The 19,023-nt window shown below is 38.8% G+C and overlaps 1 protein-coding gene across 3 annotated transcripts in view; it reads left to right on the top strand.

Annotated features, from left to right (window-relative positions):
• The window catches only part of LOC120770919, a 175,313-nt gene that overhangs the window by 145,006 nt on the left and 11,284 nt on the right, over window positions 1-19,023 (top strand). For all 3 annotated transcript variants that reach the window (XM_040098616.1, XM_040098615.1, XM_040098617.1), the window contains one exon: window positions 11,785-11,837. In XM_040098616.1, the coding sequence (XP_039954550.1) occupies window positions 11,785-11,837 (53 nt within the window). The remainder of the gene's footprint in view (window positions 1-11,784; window positions 11,838-19,023) is intronic.

Below are 19,023 nucleotides of genomic sequence, written 5' to 3'. Positions count from 1 at the left end.
AGCCTTGAAGAAAACTATGTTGAATAAAAAAACCGAATTTTGTCAAAATAATGTATTTTACAATGTTAGGTCGGAGAATTTTCAATTGAATATATATTTCATATAATATGACAGCTTTTGCCTAAAATCAATGACGAGTTGATGATTCGGAGCAATGTGTGGAGATGTTCAAGCGTTATATACCCGAGTTTTTGCGTCGATATGTCACAATGAATGAAACATGAGTCCATCATTTCACACTGAAGTCGAATTGACATTCATCCGATGAACCCGCTCCACAGCTTGAAAAAACGTAAAAGTCGACTGGCTAGGCTAGAGAAAGGTAGAACCATCAACAGTGACTATTATATAGCGTTACTGGCCCGTTTGTAGGACAAAATCGACGAATAAAGCCGCATTTGAAGAAAAAGAAAGTGCCGTTTCATCACCACAAGTCAGTGAAAACGAGAAAAAAAATTAATTCATTTTCGAATTGTTTCTGCATCCACCGAATTCTCAAGATCTGGCCCCTCAGCGACTATTTCTTGTTCTCAGACCTCAAAAGAATGCTCGCTGGGAAGAAATTTTTGTCGAATGAAGAGGTGATCGCCGAAACTGAGGCCTATTTTGAAGCAAAGGACAAAACGTACTACGCAAAGTTGGAGGGACGCTATAATCAGTTTATCAGCCTTGAAGAAAGCAATGTTGAATAAGAAACCCGAATTTTGTTAAAATAATGTGTTTTACAATGGTAGGTCGGAGACTTTTCAATTGAATATATATTTAATATAATATATATATAATATATTTGGTATATTAGGGTCGATTCTGAATAAGTAGGAGTTAAACCTGCTGCAATATTCAGAACGAAGTTTCGTAAGGGTTACTCTAGATTTTCGAAGCAAGTACCCCATTCACTAAGAGGGAGTCGATGAAGGTATTGATAGCTCTACTGTAAATGGCGGTCTGTGCATGTCTTAAGTTTGTCACGTCTGAAGCCTGGTCGGCGTACTGTTCAATATCGGCGACGTAATCAATGAAAAATCTCTTGAAGTGCCTACTAGGCGACTCCTGCGTATGCACTGAGCTACAGGGATGGTTTCTGCAAAAGTATTCCAGCAGGAGCATAAATTATGATATTTTTAAATAAATTTCTATAGCATATAGATTAAAATCTAGATGAATATCCTTTTATACTCTCCTGTGCTTAAAGAAATCCAGCTATACAGGGTATTCGAGCTTCGGTGCAGCTGAAGTTAATGTTTTTTATTAATTTGTTTTGATTTTTGCGCAATTGTGGTCGCTTTCAATTATTTAGCAATCAATTTTGGTCTGCGAGCTCAGGCATAAAGCAATCAAATAATAATCAACGCTTTGACAGTTTCGGCACTCCACTGCTCCCCATCGCTCTGACTAAATGTCAGCACGGCAACAATAAATCTACAACATTCATAATTCATTTTCACAAATCCCGAACAGTCACTCATTTGTAGACACTCCTACACATGCAAATTTATCAAAATTACGAAAAACAGCAAGTGTTTCGTGCCATTCATCTGTGGCTTTGCAATCCATAGACTCACCACCACCCAGTGATTTTAATGCTAATGCTTAATGTTAATTAAATATTACGCATGTTCATATTTTCGGAAAATCTCCGCCTCATATTTTCTATAAAGCCGAAGTTAAGCCGAATCTACTCAAGCTGAACGGCGACTATGTGCAACAACAAGTATAAAATTTAAGCCCTTCCTGTGCTGTGGTGGGCTCAACGAACCAAGCAACCAGCCAAACAACCACCTTGGCACCCACACCCAACAAAAACAGCAACAAATAAATATAAAAAATTTCCCCACCCCGCATTGTCAGTGCATTCGGCGACGACGTGCACATGCCACACGCAAGCGGATATAGCCACAGCCGCCCCCGCCAGCTTCGTGTCCTTTCCTACGGCCTCGTTGCTTTCCGCCTTGTCTTGTTGTTGATGTTTTTTGCCAAAGTCGGCAAAGCCAAGTTGGCGCTCTAGCCGGTTTATGTCATATCCACTGCTTGCCACCCGCCCACAGGTCTACCAGCTTGCGCCTGAGCTGTGCGGTATGCTCGGGGCTTTGTCAAAACATGGCATTATGTTCGCACCAATGCAACATGTTGCCAGGATTTGTTTTGTTAATTCGTGCAACTGTTTGAAAATTGCCAACAACCCTTGCAAGCGGCATTCAAATTTCCACAAACTCCCCAAAAAAAAATGTCTTTTGTTATTGTATTACTACGCTAACAACAACATAAACAATATCACAAAGGGCATCGGCAAATGGCATCCCCTGTTGCTTTATATCACTCAAGTACTTGTGCGTCTATGAAGTCCATTTGAATACTCATCAAATTGATATTTATGCAGATGCACACACACTCCCTCTCCTCTCTCGGTCTCACACTCAAACCACACACAATCTCCCGGACAGACGTGCTTAAAGAAATTTTCGGCACAGACGCCTGACGGACTGACTGTCCGATCCACAGGATATGCTCAACTGACACTTGTAATTTATTTTAATTTCGCTTCAACTCTACCCCTCTCACCCGCTGTGAAGTGAATATGCATGTTTTGCTCGCCATCGCAGTTATCGGTTATGATTCTGCCATAGAATACGTCAGCTTATGGCTCATATGATTCATTTATGCTAATTATGGCAGCGTGCAACCGACAAGTCGTCGTGGTAACTGTGCCTATTTGAGCGAATGACAAAGCGGAATTTCCAAAATCTCGCTGATTTGTTTGCGACAACTGCGCCCCAGTGGAGTCCACAGCGCTAACTCACTAGATGAAAGCATCGATGGCTGGTGGTTGCTTTGCGTTTTGGGGTTGTTCCGATGCTGTGGTATATGCTTACATACATATGTACGTTTGAAAATTTTTATTGCTTCGAGCTATTTTTTAAGCTATTCAATTATGCGTATATTTCTAATGATAAATTGTTGCAAAATGCTTTGCATTTAACTTCGCATTTCAAATATTCAAATGAAGTGCTTGATACATGAAGCCAGTCTACGCTGGTAAATAGGTGGGCGATGACTTCGGTTTGTTGTCTCTGATGAGTTATGTGGTATACTGCGCATTGCTTTTATCTTAAATAATTTGAAACTGGTAATGGAAATCTGTTGGATTGTCTAACTGAATAAATTTTATCCGTTTATAGAGTCTCACAAATCCTTTGGCTCAACTTCGGTTGGTACGATCAGTCAATCTTAGCCGTCTGTTAATATTGGAAAACCACATAGTACATATTAGCATATTCTGAAAATATTAGAGTTTTCATTGCGGAATTTTTGTCAAAAAAAAGTGTGAATTAAAATGATTTTTCCATCACAACACCTAAAGTTCGCTTAATGCAGGTCGATTCGTTTCCCTCTTGTCGTTGCTTTTGTCACAAGTTTGGCGACATTCTTTGAAGCTAGTAATCAGCTTCTGAAAGTAGTCTATCTATCCTTTTATTGCAATACACGACTACGTTATTTCAAGAGTACTGGCGTAAATAAACAGCGATAAAATCGAAATAACCCCACGATAGTCTATGTAACTAGAACGGACCCAGATTTTTATCCGGCTAAGAAATGTCGAGGCGACCCCTCGATATTGTTATTTAACGCCATAACAACAATAACCAGTGTGAATTAGACAGTTTAAGCCACCCTTAAATATTCTGGTCGGAGTTTATTATACTATAGTATTAAAGAAGAAGAAGTGGAAAGTTTGCTTAGTCAAGTTCTACAACATTTGATATACTTACATCTATAAAACTTCTTCAGATAAATTATTAAATATAATACCTTCACCGTAAGCACTACGTCATGGAGTAACTCCCAACCGGTATGCAGAAGTCTAACATGTACCTCAAAGAGTAATATAGGTATACATAGAGTCTATGTCATAGACCAACTATTCCATACAAATGACAGATAAAGATTCAGTGTAATTGGAGCTGAAGTATTCAACGCTTCTTTGCGAACTTTAAGAAAGACTTGATATTAAATTTTGATACCTCATCTAGTTCCTTGATTTCGGAAGTCGGGAAATCTGAAAACTATTATGTGTACCCTCATATTAGTTTTCAGATTTCTACTTTGATTGGTCGCATTTTTTCGAAACAGCATTTTTCAAATTTGTAGCAGTGGTTAATAGGAAGCAAATGATCCGATCACTATGGAATGGTTCTGCCTGTTCTCCATACAATGACCTATCAAGTTTTTTGACCTATCACAAATTTGTTAGTTTCGGATAATTTACTTGGTTCAAGAAAAGGTATGACTGCCGAGTTGTTTCAACCTGAGCATTGCAAAGTCTAAACAATGGAGGACAAAGTGCCTGGTTGTTTCCACCTCATTCTCCTCAATACAACTTTCATCCGCCAAGATTTTTAACCTTATCGCATGGATGCCTATTGGGCAATGTCGAGTAGGAGCACTTAAGATGAACTCTTGGGCAAGATGAACTCTGTTAAGAGCAAGTAGTTCAGAAGTTCGCTAAGCAGACATTAAGATGAAATGAGAGCTCCTTACAGAAAACTCTCCCTCTAACTTCCCTCCTAGATCAATTAATGGAAAGGCTCTCTCCCTTCTTCTCTAGCGATTTCTACCCATCCACATACCCCTTGTCCATATGTGAATAGAGAGTAGGTCACCACGAGTAGCCGCTACGACGCAATGATCCAAGTTTTAAGGAAGGTGAAAAAAAGAGAGAATTTCTGTAATTCTTTGAGAATCATTGGAAAATCTTTGTTTTAACATCATCGAAGATCATGTATAACCCGATAAATGTTTACTTTTTGCTTCAAAAAAGATACAGTGCCTTAATTATTCCCAAAAATTTCCTGTTTTTATGCTGCAACACTAACTAATCGCTGTCCGATGAAATCGGGGACTGAACTTGAATCGTACCCCTGTAGCGCTCACGATAAGCGTCGCGACGAAGTTTGTAATCGAAAAGGAAGTTGTTGAGGTTGAAGGTTATTCCTCCCGGCTAAATCGAATGTTGTGTCAATTTGGCCGTAGCGCACAGGACCGCTAACGTGTCGAATTAGCTGACAAATGCGGTGGCTCGCTGTATGATCGAGAACGTGGATGCGCGTACAATCGCTTTCGTGCCGGAAAGTATAATCGAATGAAGTGAATCTGCTGCAGAGACCATCCTTTTTATTAGCGGAGGTGTACAGGAGCGGTGTTGCGGTGTGTTATGTTGACCTGTGTGGGGAGATGTATGAGTGTGGTGTCCTCAGGTGTGGTTTATAGTGGTGTGGTATATTTGGGTTACGTTAAATGGCTAATCTAAAGAGATCGCACATGGCCTGCTGTACGTAGTCCTTTGTGAAGCCATAGAAAAGAAGAATCGCTGCCTTCGAGCTTATAAACTTTGTTTAAAATACAAATTTGCACAGTCATTTAATTTCCGCTCCTGTCAGTTCGGTGGGATGTCTGAAGATATGCGCTCCTAAGTGTTTAAGTCTTAACCTCCCAACCTTACAGAATGGACGCCAATAAGGAATGTGCTGTCTCATAATTGGACTAGCCTTACTGAGGGCAAAGAGATCACTAGATCTCTTGCAATCAATTTTGAGCCAAAAGCCTTTAGCGACAGCGCATTTACCGATGGTGGCCCAGCGCTGGCCAAGCTCCCGCGAAGCCCAGCTATCTAGTAGTAGAACACAAGAGGATACAGGCGCACCGACCCACTTCCAATCTACCGTTAGCGGTTCTAGGGTGCCTTTTCTTGCTAGCTCATCAGCTATACAATTTCCTGTGGTGCCGCCATGACCCGGCATCCATACCGGTCTTATCACAAAGACAATCGATGCTAATACTAATAGTGAGGTTAAACACTCCATGACCAACTCTGAAGGCACTGTTAATGATTATCGCCGCTCTGCTATCTGAGTGGATGGTCACTTCTCTGAAGGAAACTGTACTCCGGAGCAATAAATCTACTGCTACCTTAATGGCTGCAGTCTCGGCTTGGAAGACACTGCAATAGTCAGGAAGTCTGACGATGGAGTTGATAGAGATCTGCTGACAGTAAACCCCTCCACCAACCTTCCTCCCAAGCTTTGAAACTATATAACAGATAAAGTGTATTAGAGTGTGCACTTACTTTTCCAGATGAAGCGGTGTAATTGTAGGGGGAATTTATACTCATTTAAACACTCATTGAATTGGAAGGAAAAAAATGTTTCTCCAATTTTTATATAAAAAAGTCCACCATACCAAAAATCTCAAAAAAAAACTTTCAGTTAATTTTAATTAAAAAAATGGAACAGTACAGCCCCGTTCCTCAGCATGCATAGCTCATACTTTTATCGCTCTCTACATTATATACTATGTACGTATTTATCAGTGCGTACCTTGGTGATTGTAACTAAGCCAAAACTGCACCCCAGAAACCAGTTAAAAAATAAATATCACTAACAACTTACATAGCGAGATTAGGCTGAAGAAGTAAGAGCACCAACGCCACAAAATAGCTGAGACGACCTCCAGCCTTCTGGCTTGCCAACTCGCCTGTCATGTCATGTCAAACGAACATGTCATTTGCTTAGCTACTGTCTTGTGTCTAATCTCATTGCTGTGGCGGCGGTTTCACCCACACCCAAAATGCGGCGCCACCAATGCTGCCCCAACCGCTGAGCTTTGGCGCCAATCACACCACCAACAAGAGATTACCCGCGCGGCAACAACAAAAACAAAGTAATATATGTAGGTTTGTGTAAATACAACAACACTAGGTACAGCAACTTCCACGTTCAGCAAAACAAAGTGCTAAAATAATACAAGAAAAACGCTTAGCAGAGGAGCGCAAGCACTTGGCACTTGACGGCAGCCAGTCTAGAGAATCGTGTAAGAATTTTACGACAATGATTTTTGATGACTTTCCTTTGCCGGCTGCCACTTGTGATATTGGCTCATTGCTTATATTTTATTTACATACTTACGCACTAACACATACATACATATGTGCATATATACATTATTCTTTTTTTGAAATGTCACTGGTCAGCAGTTTGTTCGCGCGTGTATGTGTGTGTGTGTGATATCTATAATCCTATGCGTCTGCAGTAGTATTTTCTTTTATTTTAATATCTGACTTCCGCTTGATTAAGCACTCTTACTCACTTACTACACGCATAAATACATATTAATGACATTGCGCATTCACTCAGCCGCTTGACAACACACACACACATCGATATGAGTGCTATTTATAAATTTACATGTATGTATGCAAGCTTCTGCATACATACAATGCAGATATACCATACGGAAGTCAGTGTTTCCCAATCAATTCATTTCATACCAGAACATTCAGGTTGCCCCTCGAAAGTTACTAGTTAGTACTATTTACTATAAACTTAACACAGGCTCATTAATTAAATTCTATAAATTAATATAATACTTTATTTGATAGTATTCCAAGAGTCTAAAACCTCAAATCGCGGATCGTAATTTGAATCGTTAGGCAAGTCAACGAAAGCTCTAGCAAAAACAAATGCCTAAAATCGATAAAATTGAAATATTTGAAAAAAAAAATAAGCGTTCAAGGGGCGGCGCTCAACAGTATGCGTAATGCACTAAGGTCCACTCCAACCCTGAGATGGGACGCCATCTTGCACATATTGCCCGTAGACATCACCGAAAGGTGTGCGGCTGCGAAAGATGCCATCAGACTCATAGAGTCTGGGTTCCTAAAAGAACACGTGTCTGAACACTCGGAAATCCTCACTCACTTCGACTTCATACCGGATCACTTGCATCATGGAGTCGCCAAAGCGCCGGCGAGGAAGTTGTGAATGGGAGAAGCCGTTGAAGGAGTGAGACTTCCCGACGGATGGGTCAAAGCTTGAGTGGAAGGTTGTTGGAGGGGTTTACTGTAAGCAGCTCTCTATCAACTCCAGTCTTAGACTTCCTGATCAGTATCTTCCAGGCGGACGTAGCAGTCATTAAAGTAGCAGTAGATTTACTGCTCCGGAGTGCAGTCTCATTCAGAGAGTGAACATCCAATCACATAGCAGAGTGACGATACTAGCCTTCAACTCATTAACAGTGCGTTCAGGGCCGGTCAAAGGGTGCCTAACCTCGCTATCAATAGCATCGGGTGTCTTTGTGATCAGACTGGGATGAGTGCCAGGCCACAGCGGAATCGCAGAAAACTGTAAAGCTGATGAGCTAGCAAGAAAAGGCACCCTAGAACCGATATCGGTAGAATGAGAGCGGATCGGTGCTGCTGTATCCTCTTGTGTTCTACTACTGATAGCTGGGATTCGTAGAAGTGGTACATGCGCTGTCGCAAAAGCCTTTTGCCACAAGATAGATCGCAAGAGATCTATTGATTTCTTTTCCTTCACTACAGCTAGGCTGAGGCTGGAAATCCTACCCGACGCAATCTGCAGAAGCTGTATAAAAGAAGATGAAGTGGAAAAAACTCAACACTTCCTTCTTGACTATCCAGCGGTTGTGAGGTCAAGACTTAAACACTTGGGAGCGCATACCTTCAGACATCCGACCGAGCTGACGAGAATGGAAATTAAACGCCTGTGCAAATTTGTATTGACTACCAAGCGTTTTGCTAATTTATGGTTCGAACACAGAAGTTCTTCTTTGGTCTCTCAAAGGACTATATATAGTCGTCCACGTGCGATCTTTGATCAGACATCCTAACCTTATCTAATTAACTTCGATTGCTCCCAAACCAGAACCTTTCAGAAAGAAAAAAATGTTCTTTCTAACACTTTATTTTGATCATTGGTCATTTTGTATGTATATCAACTACATATGTATATGTTATATTGATCCTATCTGAAAAATATCTGCGGAGATTTTGTGGAGATCTCTGTCAAGTAAAGAAACTTTCAATATACTTAAGAACTTTACTTAGATGGTTCGATTAGTATGACAGCTCTTTGCTATGGTGGCCGGATATAAGCAGTTCCAACCAATTAATAACTTCTTCGGAAGAAAAAGAGGGGTGCCAAATTTCAAATCAATATTACAAAAACTGAGGCAATAGTTCGCATATGTAAAAAGGTACTAAAATATAGTTCGTAAAAAAATAATTCCGTGCTCTTAAATCGGTTATACAATTTGGTAACTAAGAAAATCGACTAATATTTGTGCGTTTGCCTTACACTCCTTGACATTCTTACCTTGAATCGTACAAAAAACTGCTTTACTATACTGTCATCTATCACGAAGTCTGAATTTAAGCAATGAGAACATATTGAATCACATTTATAGAGTAGAGTTTTTACAAATAATAATTTTCTACCATGTATTTTAAATAAAATCCTACAGATCAGTATGTTGTGATTCGAAAATTTGGACACTGAAATATGAACGATATACTTTCTTTTGATCTTAGATATATTCACTAAGATAAGATGAGATGTAATATAGTCCTTGATATACATATGTATTCTTAAAGAATAGACTGTAGAATGGACCAAATACCATTGTATTTAGGACCAAGTACAATTCTATCAATCGCAAGTCGTAAATCGGAAGCTTTACAGTTCTTGCTATTTAAGAGACATCAAATAGTTGAAGTCTCTAATACTGGATAAATATATTTACTGCTGACAAACCGAAACCTATTCAAGTACTGGACTGAAAATAATTCCACATAAATTGTAAAGTTTGTTTAAGATCACTGAGAGCACAGAATTCAATATAAGTTTTTATAATCGCATCATCAAAAGTGCTGGAACAGTATTGAAAATATGACCTAAAAGGCCAAGATCTGAGATATGACATCTTTTGAAAAATCATAGGTTATAACTATAAAATCTTAAAGAAGTAGATGTAATAATTATTTCAACAAGTTTCTGAATATGATTCATTTCAAATACTTTGTAATTCCAAAACACCGAAATCCTTAACCATATGGTCAGATTAGGTACGTTCATCAACGATCTGCAGTTTTCTGGAATAAATGTATATATAGATATGTATATATTGAAAGCGGTGTAAACAACACGTTTCAACCACGTTTTGAAAATTATTTAAACTTATCTTATTGTATCCAGCCTTATTTAAACATTTAGTTCAAAACGGGTTTTCTGTGGTATGTTTAGCTCCTGGGTAATCGAAATCATGCTTACATGATGTTTAGACTCGACTATATCCACTATTAGATCGATATTTTTGAAAATTAGCCTTTCAGTGGCTTCAAACAAAAATACTTTTGTTCTGAAACGAAAATTCGATTTTATTATTATTTATTATAGTGATCTTCCAACTTTTTCGTACTATTCTTCTCTCTTTCTTATTATATTTGGTTGGAACTAGGCTTCGATCTTGACAATTACCCATTATACTTCTTCTTTATTGGCGTAGACACCGCTTTCGAAATTATAGCCGAGTTTACAATAGCGCTCGTTCTTCATTTTCACTGCTTGGAGCCAATTGGAGATTCCAAGTATAGCCAGTTCCTTCTCCACGTGGTCTTTCCAAGTGAGTGGAGGTCTTCATCTTCCTTTGCTTTACCCGGCGAGTCGAATACTCTCAGAGCTGGAGTGATTTCGTCCATTTAGACGACTTGACCTGCCCACTGTAGCCGTTGTCTCTTAAGCCGAAGAACTATGTCAATGCCGTCGTATATCTCGTACAGCTCATCCTTCCATCGAATACAATACTCGCCGTTGCCAATGCCCAAAATACCATAAAACTTCCGCTGAACCTATCTCTCGAAATTTCATAACGCCGCCTCATCAGCTGTTGTCATCATGCATGCCTTTGCACCATATGGCAGGACGGGAATGATGAGTCTTGTAGAGTTTGGACTTTACTTCTTAATTGCCTACTCAGTTTGAAGTAGCAACTGTTGGCAAGAGTTAGATTTCGAGGCTCATGTTGTTGTTGGTGTTAATGCTGGTCCCAAGATAGACGAAATTATCTACAACTTCGAAGTTATGACTGTCAATTGTGACGTGGGAGGCAAGTCGCGAGTGCGATGACTGTTTGTTTGATGACAGGCGAGATTTCGTCTTTCCCTCGTTCACCACCAGACCCATTTGTTTCGTTTCCTTATCCAGTCTGGAGAAAGCAGAACTAATTGGAATTATCCATTCATTGTCATTAAACTTCTGTTGAGCAAGAAAGTCATGTCTTTTGCAGATTATATTCTAGTATTTCAATAGATTTTGTGAATTTAATTATTTCCATCATTTTTTATAGAAGCCAAAAAATATGTACTTTATGGTGTGCATCGAAATACGTTTAAAAAATTTTTTCCCAACAACATTTATGACCATTCAAAGTGCTTGTCACAATTGTCATGACACGGAACTATCAAAAAATATTAAAAAGTTTTTCCAAGTCATAAATTTGATTACAAAGCACTATCATCTGCCATTAAGTGTTTTAGAATTTTCATTTTAAATTTTATACTTGTTTTTTAGCGCTCGTAAATGTCAATCAAATTGACATTTTCTTCGATTTTTCACCACAGCCAAGCTAATGTATATAGAAATATATATGTTTAAATTTTTTAATGTAATTTTTAATTGATGTGCGCACTTAAAGTTATGTAAATGGCGTTCGTATGCACTCCTTTGTATGCATGAATGTACAAGTATGTATGTATGCTCGTGTAAAACTGTAAATAATTACGATTTTTACATAGCAAAGCGTCAGCTTTTTATTGCTTACCAATCATGGTGTCGCATTTTATGATTATTTCCAATACTTTGTGATTACAATTTTAACTCTCCAATAATGACATTTTAAACTCAAATCATTTTTATTTTTACTTACTCATTACAGAGTCATTGTGTGTCGCCAACGTTCGAGAAAGAGCTGCGAGAGCAATTGGATAAGTAAGTTTTTATTGCTTAACACATACACAAACAAATTTAAATAGAATTTTAGTAGAATTTACTAGCGTAAATATTGTTTTTATATACTATATGAACAAGTACATATATTATATACTTGTATATTTTTGATAAGTGCAAGGTTCCAAAAAATAATTTTAATTTTCTTGTTACTTTATGCTTAGACATTTGAGATAATCATAACAACAACTTAGATTGTAATACATAGTGGGCATATGTTTACATACTACTAAGTGTGATGATACATATAAATAGAAGCTGTTTTCATGCGCGATATATAGTGCTCTAAAAAATAGATAAAATCAAATACCTCGATGCCATAATTGTTACAAACCATACCTTTACCATACCCTTACGAGGTGTATGGATAAAACAAAAGCAAATTTTCGTTTTTTGAAAAAAAAATAGTTATTCATTCGCCTTCAAACTAGTACCCCTTCGGTATTATGCTCTTATGTCAGCGCTTCTTTCAATCGTCGAAACACTCAAACTCGATTTTTAGGATAGCCTTTAGCTGTTTGAACTTCTATTTATTTTTGGAAATATATAGAAAAGTAACACGGAACCATGTCTGACGCATCTGTATGCTTGGACATCGTGACAGTATTGTTTTTGGCCAAGAATTCATGATATACTGCGTCATTAAGATCAAAGAACATGGTAAGCATATGTGAACTTCACGCACGAACGCACTTGCCCCGCCTTTTTCGGAGTTTTAGTTTCAACGTCATATTCTTAAACCAATTTTTTTGGCTCCTGTTATACCACGTTTCAATAATTCTGCACCGTCGTTGACTTCATTTAGGGATTCCTGAGCAACTTTGATTCGCCGCTATTTTTGTTAACAAATCGACATGGCACATTATCAGCGACTTCTCTGATTATGATTCGACGATCATTGGTAACATTACTTTCACTTTTACCACGTTTTCATCGGTTGTTGATGTGCTGGAGTAGCCGGGGAGCTCGCCATCTTCAACTTCTTCACGGCCATCTGTGAAACACTTACACACCCGTAAGTCTAGATACACTTGACAAGGAAAAATTACTCGAGTTTTAAAAGAAACTCTACCAATTATGAATACTAAGTTAAAAAATTCCATTTTGAAATTGCAGTTACAAAATCTGTGCGGACTAGTGATCAGGAAAGGGTATGCGACACTAAAGGTTTAAGAATCGAAATTATTTTTACCGCAAAATATAGGAATTCAAAGTATTAAGGCTGTTAGAGAGCTTATGGTTAAAGAAATAGACCTCTTAAGCAATGTAAATTGCTCTGTAAAGCATCATGTGTATCCCTAGACTGGGCTTAAAGCAGCTTCCATTTTTTCCAAATTTGATATTTTAACTTCAAACTAGCAAAAAATATCGATCTTAAGAGCTCGACTACTTACGATTTTAATACAGAAGGTGCCGTTGTGTAATGAATATGATGTCAAGTGATATCGTTGAGTCCTATTCGAAGTACTTAAGACATGCACTCGAATCTCAACAACTGCATGGAAGTACCGAGACATTAAGGTTTTTATAAGATTTCGTAACAATATGACTACCTTTATTATGCAATTCTATGGAATGCCGGTTAAGCAGTGCTCATTAGCGAAATCTGCCAATTCATGAGCAAAGTGATTTTAAGCAAACTCATACCATAAGTACTTCCATTCTATCATATCATTTCCTGCATTCCATTAGGTACGGTTAGGTTAATCTGGTAGGCCCGCGTTTGACGCAAATTTTAACAGACTCTGCGGCCTCACTATTGATACCTCCTCCAGTGTATCATACCATGGGGACCCCAGATGCTTACAGCGTAGTTTTGCCAATGCGTGACAAGTACACAAGAGATGCTCCATTGTTTCCCTGGTGCCCTGCTCCAGACATTTCCTGCAGTTTTTTCGATCTGCTCATCATGTTCCTACAGTCTCTTCTATCGAGTGCCAATAGGAATTTTGTATACTATCGATATATGTACCGTTTTGCACATAATTTTTGCGGTTTTGCACCCAGGTACGCATTGGGTTTTTATTTTCTTTACCATGCTTCTGTCGTGATCGTCATATAGACAATGTTGACCACTTTTTCGGATGTTAGCCGTATACAATTCTTAACAATCTCGTAGAGTAAAGTTGCTTACTTCTGGCAACACTTTCCACTGCTACCCGGCTTCCCAAGACACTTCTGACCGATAGGCATTAAGAGGTTACTGCCTTGATTACTGCTTGGCCGTTTGAGTCTAGAATTTCCTGCAGGTGCATTAGAGATCCGCGGCTTTCGCAAAGGCAAAGACCTCAGCTTGAAATGCCTTTTACCTAACTCTGGACAGTATATATTTTGTAAAGAAAAGTTAATTAGATTCAAATTCAACAGGAGCTCATTTACTATTTTATTGCCTGAAGACGGGTATATTAAGTTTGCTACGAGGTTTGTACAAATGTTGGCCGTCTACTACGTGGAAATCTTGGCTACTTCTCAGATAGTGCGTTCTTTAAATCCAATTTTCGATGACTAATTCGAACATTTCGACTGGTAACTGGCGAACGACACGCGTGATTTTTCGCTCCAAGGCTTGATTCGAAGCGGGATTGTCCGCATAGGCTTTAGACTTCACATATCCTCACAGAAAAAAGTTTAACGGTGTGATATCACACCATCTTATTGGTCAATCGACCGGTCCAATACGTGAAATTATCTGCTCACCAAAGTGTTCTCTCAATAAACCCATTGATTGCTGCGATGTGTGGGAAATGGCGCGGTCTTGTTGGAACCAAATGACGCCGAGACTACGAGCTTCAATTTCCGGCATTAAATAGTTGGTTATCATGGTGCGATAACGGGTGCCATTGATGGTTGCTTTCTCACCGCCATCATTTTTGAACGATTTGATGATTCCACCGGGACACAAAACACACCAAACCGCTCTTTTTCTAAATGGAATAGCAGATCTTGAATCTCTTGCGGCTCGAAAACGTCGGATCTTCTTGGAACTTTCAATAGCCCATAGAGCGAAGCGATGTCACTTGGGAAGAACGAGAGGCTTCAGTTCTTGCATAAGCTATAATGTGTACGCTTTCAATCGAAGATCTCGACGTAAAATATGTTAAGTCGTTCATTTTCAATTATAGATTCGGTGCGATCGAAGTTAACGCTTTTTAAATGGATTAAACAGCTAGGGTTCATGTGCCGCGAATTATCACTAAGATGGCACATGAGGTCTTTATAGTTCGACTGAGTAGTTCAAGTCGAAAATTTTACAGTTCGCTAAAGGATATAAAAAGCGAAAATTCTCTCATCTCCAAACTGTGAAATCGTCTTCAAAGCTCGACTGCAGGGCGGTATTTAACGGTATTACCAACAAATCTCAATTTGAGCTGCAATCGATTTTCCATGCAATTTGCACTTCACCAATGCAATTACGTATAATTTCATTGCAATCTCAGCGTATTTACTACGAAAACCTTGCAAAAGCTACAAAACTCCAAGCTTCAAACTCGCCAAACATAGCTATTACCAGCTCAAACTTTTCGCTAACGAGTTATAATCAAACATTTCACCTAATCATACATATCTACATGTGAATGTGTATTGTTTATGTGCCGAATGCAAATTTCGCAATTACCAAATTACCCAGCTGACCTATGCCCCAACCGCTCACATCTAATATTCTACGAAATACTCTCAGCGCCGCAAAATGAAAAGTTCGTGGTGGCTTCCGCCCTCAGGACTGCATTTGACCTGCTATTTAAGTAAATTCAACACTTAACAACAGCATAAAGTACCCTTAAGGGTTGTGGGTTGTCCAAAATTCGGTATAACCTACAATATCTACACACATACATACATATACACACACTCGATCCCGAAACTCATAACTACAACGTAATTACACGAGAAAATTCATCATACAAGTGCTCATGGTGCGGTTATTTACGGCGCTTTTCCGCATATACTCTAAGTAAGCGGGGTATATATGTATATGTATGTAATCCTGGACTCATATGAGTATCTGAGCGTATGTGCCCATTTGAGCACCCACATTTGGGAGCGCAAAATTCGGAAATTGCACTGCTAGTTACCCTGTAAAAAGCAGCAATGTGCCTATTTGCGCAAATATTTCTAAATACATACAGACACACCTACGCACGACAGAAACACTTGTATGCATACAGACTTATTGATGTATGTAGTAATTTCCATGTGATTTTACCGCTCCATCTAATCTCTTTAGGGCAATTTTAAATTGTTGGGCCGCCCAAATAGTGGCATAGTAGCATTTATTACAGTTAAATTTAGTCACACATACATACTATACATGTGTATGTATGTATGTTTATGTATATTTGCTAACTTGTAAAGTTATGTCTACAAACTAAATTATCAGCTCCATCTCTTGGGCGCTGTGTAGTTTACTACTGTTTTGTGTGGTTTATTATCCCCGGCGTATGCCAAGTAAATACTTTTGTACATGTGTACTGCATGCACATGTGTATGTATGTTTATACATGTATATATACATATGTATGTACATACATATTTTTACAAGCAAATGTGGCATAAGCTATTGCCTTGGGCTCAGTAACATAACAGGTCAATTGAAAAATACCCGGCCTGATACATAGATGTCGCTACTAGAATTGAATCCATATGACTTTTAGTTAGCCCTAACCTTCATAAGTCGCGTGTATAAATTTGACAGCTGTCAGGTCATCAGTTTGTGTGTTATATCATTTTGATTGAAGAAACTTTTTGTATTGTAAAAAAATGGTTAAGAAGGAATTTCGCGTGTTGATAAAATATTGACTTTTGAAAGGAACAAATACAGTTAAAGCAAAAACTTGACCTAATAACAAATTTTCGGACACTACCCCATTAAAATCAACCATCAATGATTCTTAAGTTAAGTTTAGACGTGATGAAATGTGTACCGAAGACGGTGAACACAGTGGCCGCCTAAAAGAGCTTGTTACCGCCGAAAACACCAAAAAAGTCTACAAAATAAATTTGAATGGCCGTAAACTGAAGTTGTTCGAGATAGCAGGCACTCTGAAGATGTCAACTAAACGTATACATCATAAGATTCACGACTATTTGGGTATAAGAAAGCTCTGTGCAAAGTGGGTGTCGCGCAAACTCACTTTTGACCAAAAACAACGACGAATCGATGTTTCGGAGCAGTGTTTGGAAGCGTTTAAGCGTAATAAACCCGAGTGTTTACGTTGATACGTGACAATGAATGAAACATGGCTCCGTCATTTCGCTCCGAAGTCCAAGCGTTAGTCATCCGAGTGGACTGCACTCGATGAACCCACTCCAAAGCGTCGAAAAGCTCAACAGTCGGATGACAAGATTATGTCGTCTGTATTTCAGAATACGCATGAATAATTTCATTATCTTGAAAAAGGAAGAACCATCAACAGCGACTATTATGTAGCATTTTGGACCGTTTGAGAGTCGAAATCGTCGAAAAAACGACCACAATTGCAGAAAAGGAAGGTGTTGTTTCACCAAGGCCATGCAACGTGTCACAAGTCAATGAAAACCATGAAAAAATCAATGAATTGGGCTTCGAATTGCTTCCGCATCCACCGTATTCTCCAGATATTGGCTTTCAGCGGCAATTTCCTGTTCTCTGATCTCAAAAGAATGCTCGGTAGCAAGAAATTGTTTTCGTATAAAAAGAGGAACGCCGTAACTGAGGCTTGTTTGATCACCCTTGAAAGGAACTACATATGTACATATGTATGTTGAATAAAAAAAAACAATTTCGCCATAAAAATATGTTTTACTATGGTAGGCCGGGGACTTTTCAATTGACCTGTTATAATTTCGTCAATTTAATGGACGTTCTGTTGTGTAAAACTTTCAACCGCATTCGTTGTGCTTATCTTTGAGAATTTAAATAAACTTCAAATTTTTAATTCTTGAGTATTTTGAACCATTTTTGAAGCGGATGGTGACTGGCGACGAAAAATGGATAAAATATGACAATATCAAGCGAAAACGGTCGCGGCCGAAGGCCGGTGAATCGTCCCAAACAGTGGCCAAGCCGGGATTGACAGCCAGGAAGGTTTTGCTGTGTGTTTGGTGGGTTTGGTAGGTTATCATCCACTTTGAGCTGTTCTCATATAGCCAGACGCTTAATTCTACCATCTACTGCGAACAACTAGACCGCCTGAAGCAGGCGATCGACCAGAAGCGTCCAGAATTGGCCAACAGGAAGTGTGTAGTGTACCACCAGGACAACGCCAAAGCACACACTTCGTTGATGACTCGTCAGAAGCCACGGGAGCTCGGATGGGAGGTTTTATCGCATCCACCATATAGTCCGGACATAGCGCCAAGTGATAACCACCTGTTCCTGTCCAAGGCGAACGCCCTTGTTGGTGTAAAGTTGAACTCAAAAGAGGCTTGTGAAAAGTGGCTGTCCGAGTCCTTCGCAAATAAGGTGGGGGGGGCTTCTACGCGCGGGGGGAAACTATACGGAGGATGACTCGTCAAATCGATGTTTTGAGAGCTGGAAAATGCAATTATTTTAGTCGATGTGTACGAATTTTAATTTTCGTGGTAAAGAGTGATCGTTGATTTTCCTAATTTTTTTTTAAATACAAATGGCAAACTGGTTGTGTAACAGTCCGCATTTACTGTTCTAGGTTATTCCTGTGATATACTTAGTTGCGACATGTTCAATTTTTTCCAAATTTCCAATTTTTTTTACTTGAAAGTGTTTCGTGTGCGAACAATTTTTATTGGGTTCGGTCATTTTGAAAGACCAACAGTCAACTGCCGTTTACTATCGGGCTCATATGTATAATTTGTATAAATGCATGATTAATCACCTGTCATGATGTCATAGACGTGTTTCCAAGCACCACTATCGTTTTTTTTGTTTATTTGTTTGTACGTTTCTCTCGACCAATCGGCACGAGCCTTTTTTAATGAGTGATTAACAATTTGTGTGGGATCCAACGTGAAAAATAAAATTTCTGCAGTCAAAAATGTTCATGCCATATGTATGTATGTCAAGGTATGCTGGTCCCACTAATGCCTATAATTTTGTCAATCTCACGTTAGATCACATTAGTATATTGGAGTATCAGCTTGCGCATATCATTAATAGTTTCCGGCACAACAACTTATTTTGAACAATTTTTCAAAATTCGTCTTGGTGTGA

This window comes from Bactrocera tryoni, chromosome 3, assembly GCF_016617805.1.
Source record: "Bactrocera tryoni isolate S06 chromosome 3, CSIRO_BtryS06_freeze2, whole genome shotgun sequence".
Taxonomy (NCBI): Eukaryota; Metazoa; Arthropoda; class Insecta; order Diptera; family Tephritidae; genus Bactrocera; species Bactrocera tryoni.
Note: the sequence above shows the minus strand (reverse complement) of the source record. Positions and strands in the feature narration are given on the sequence as shown.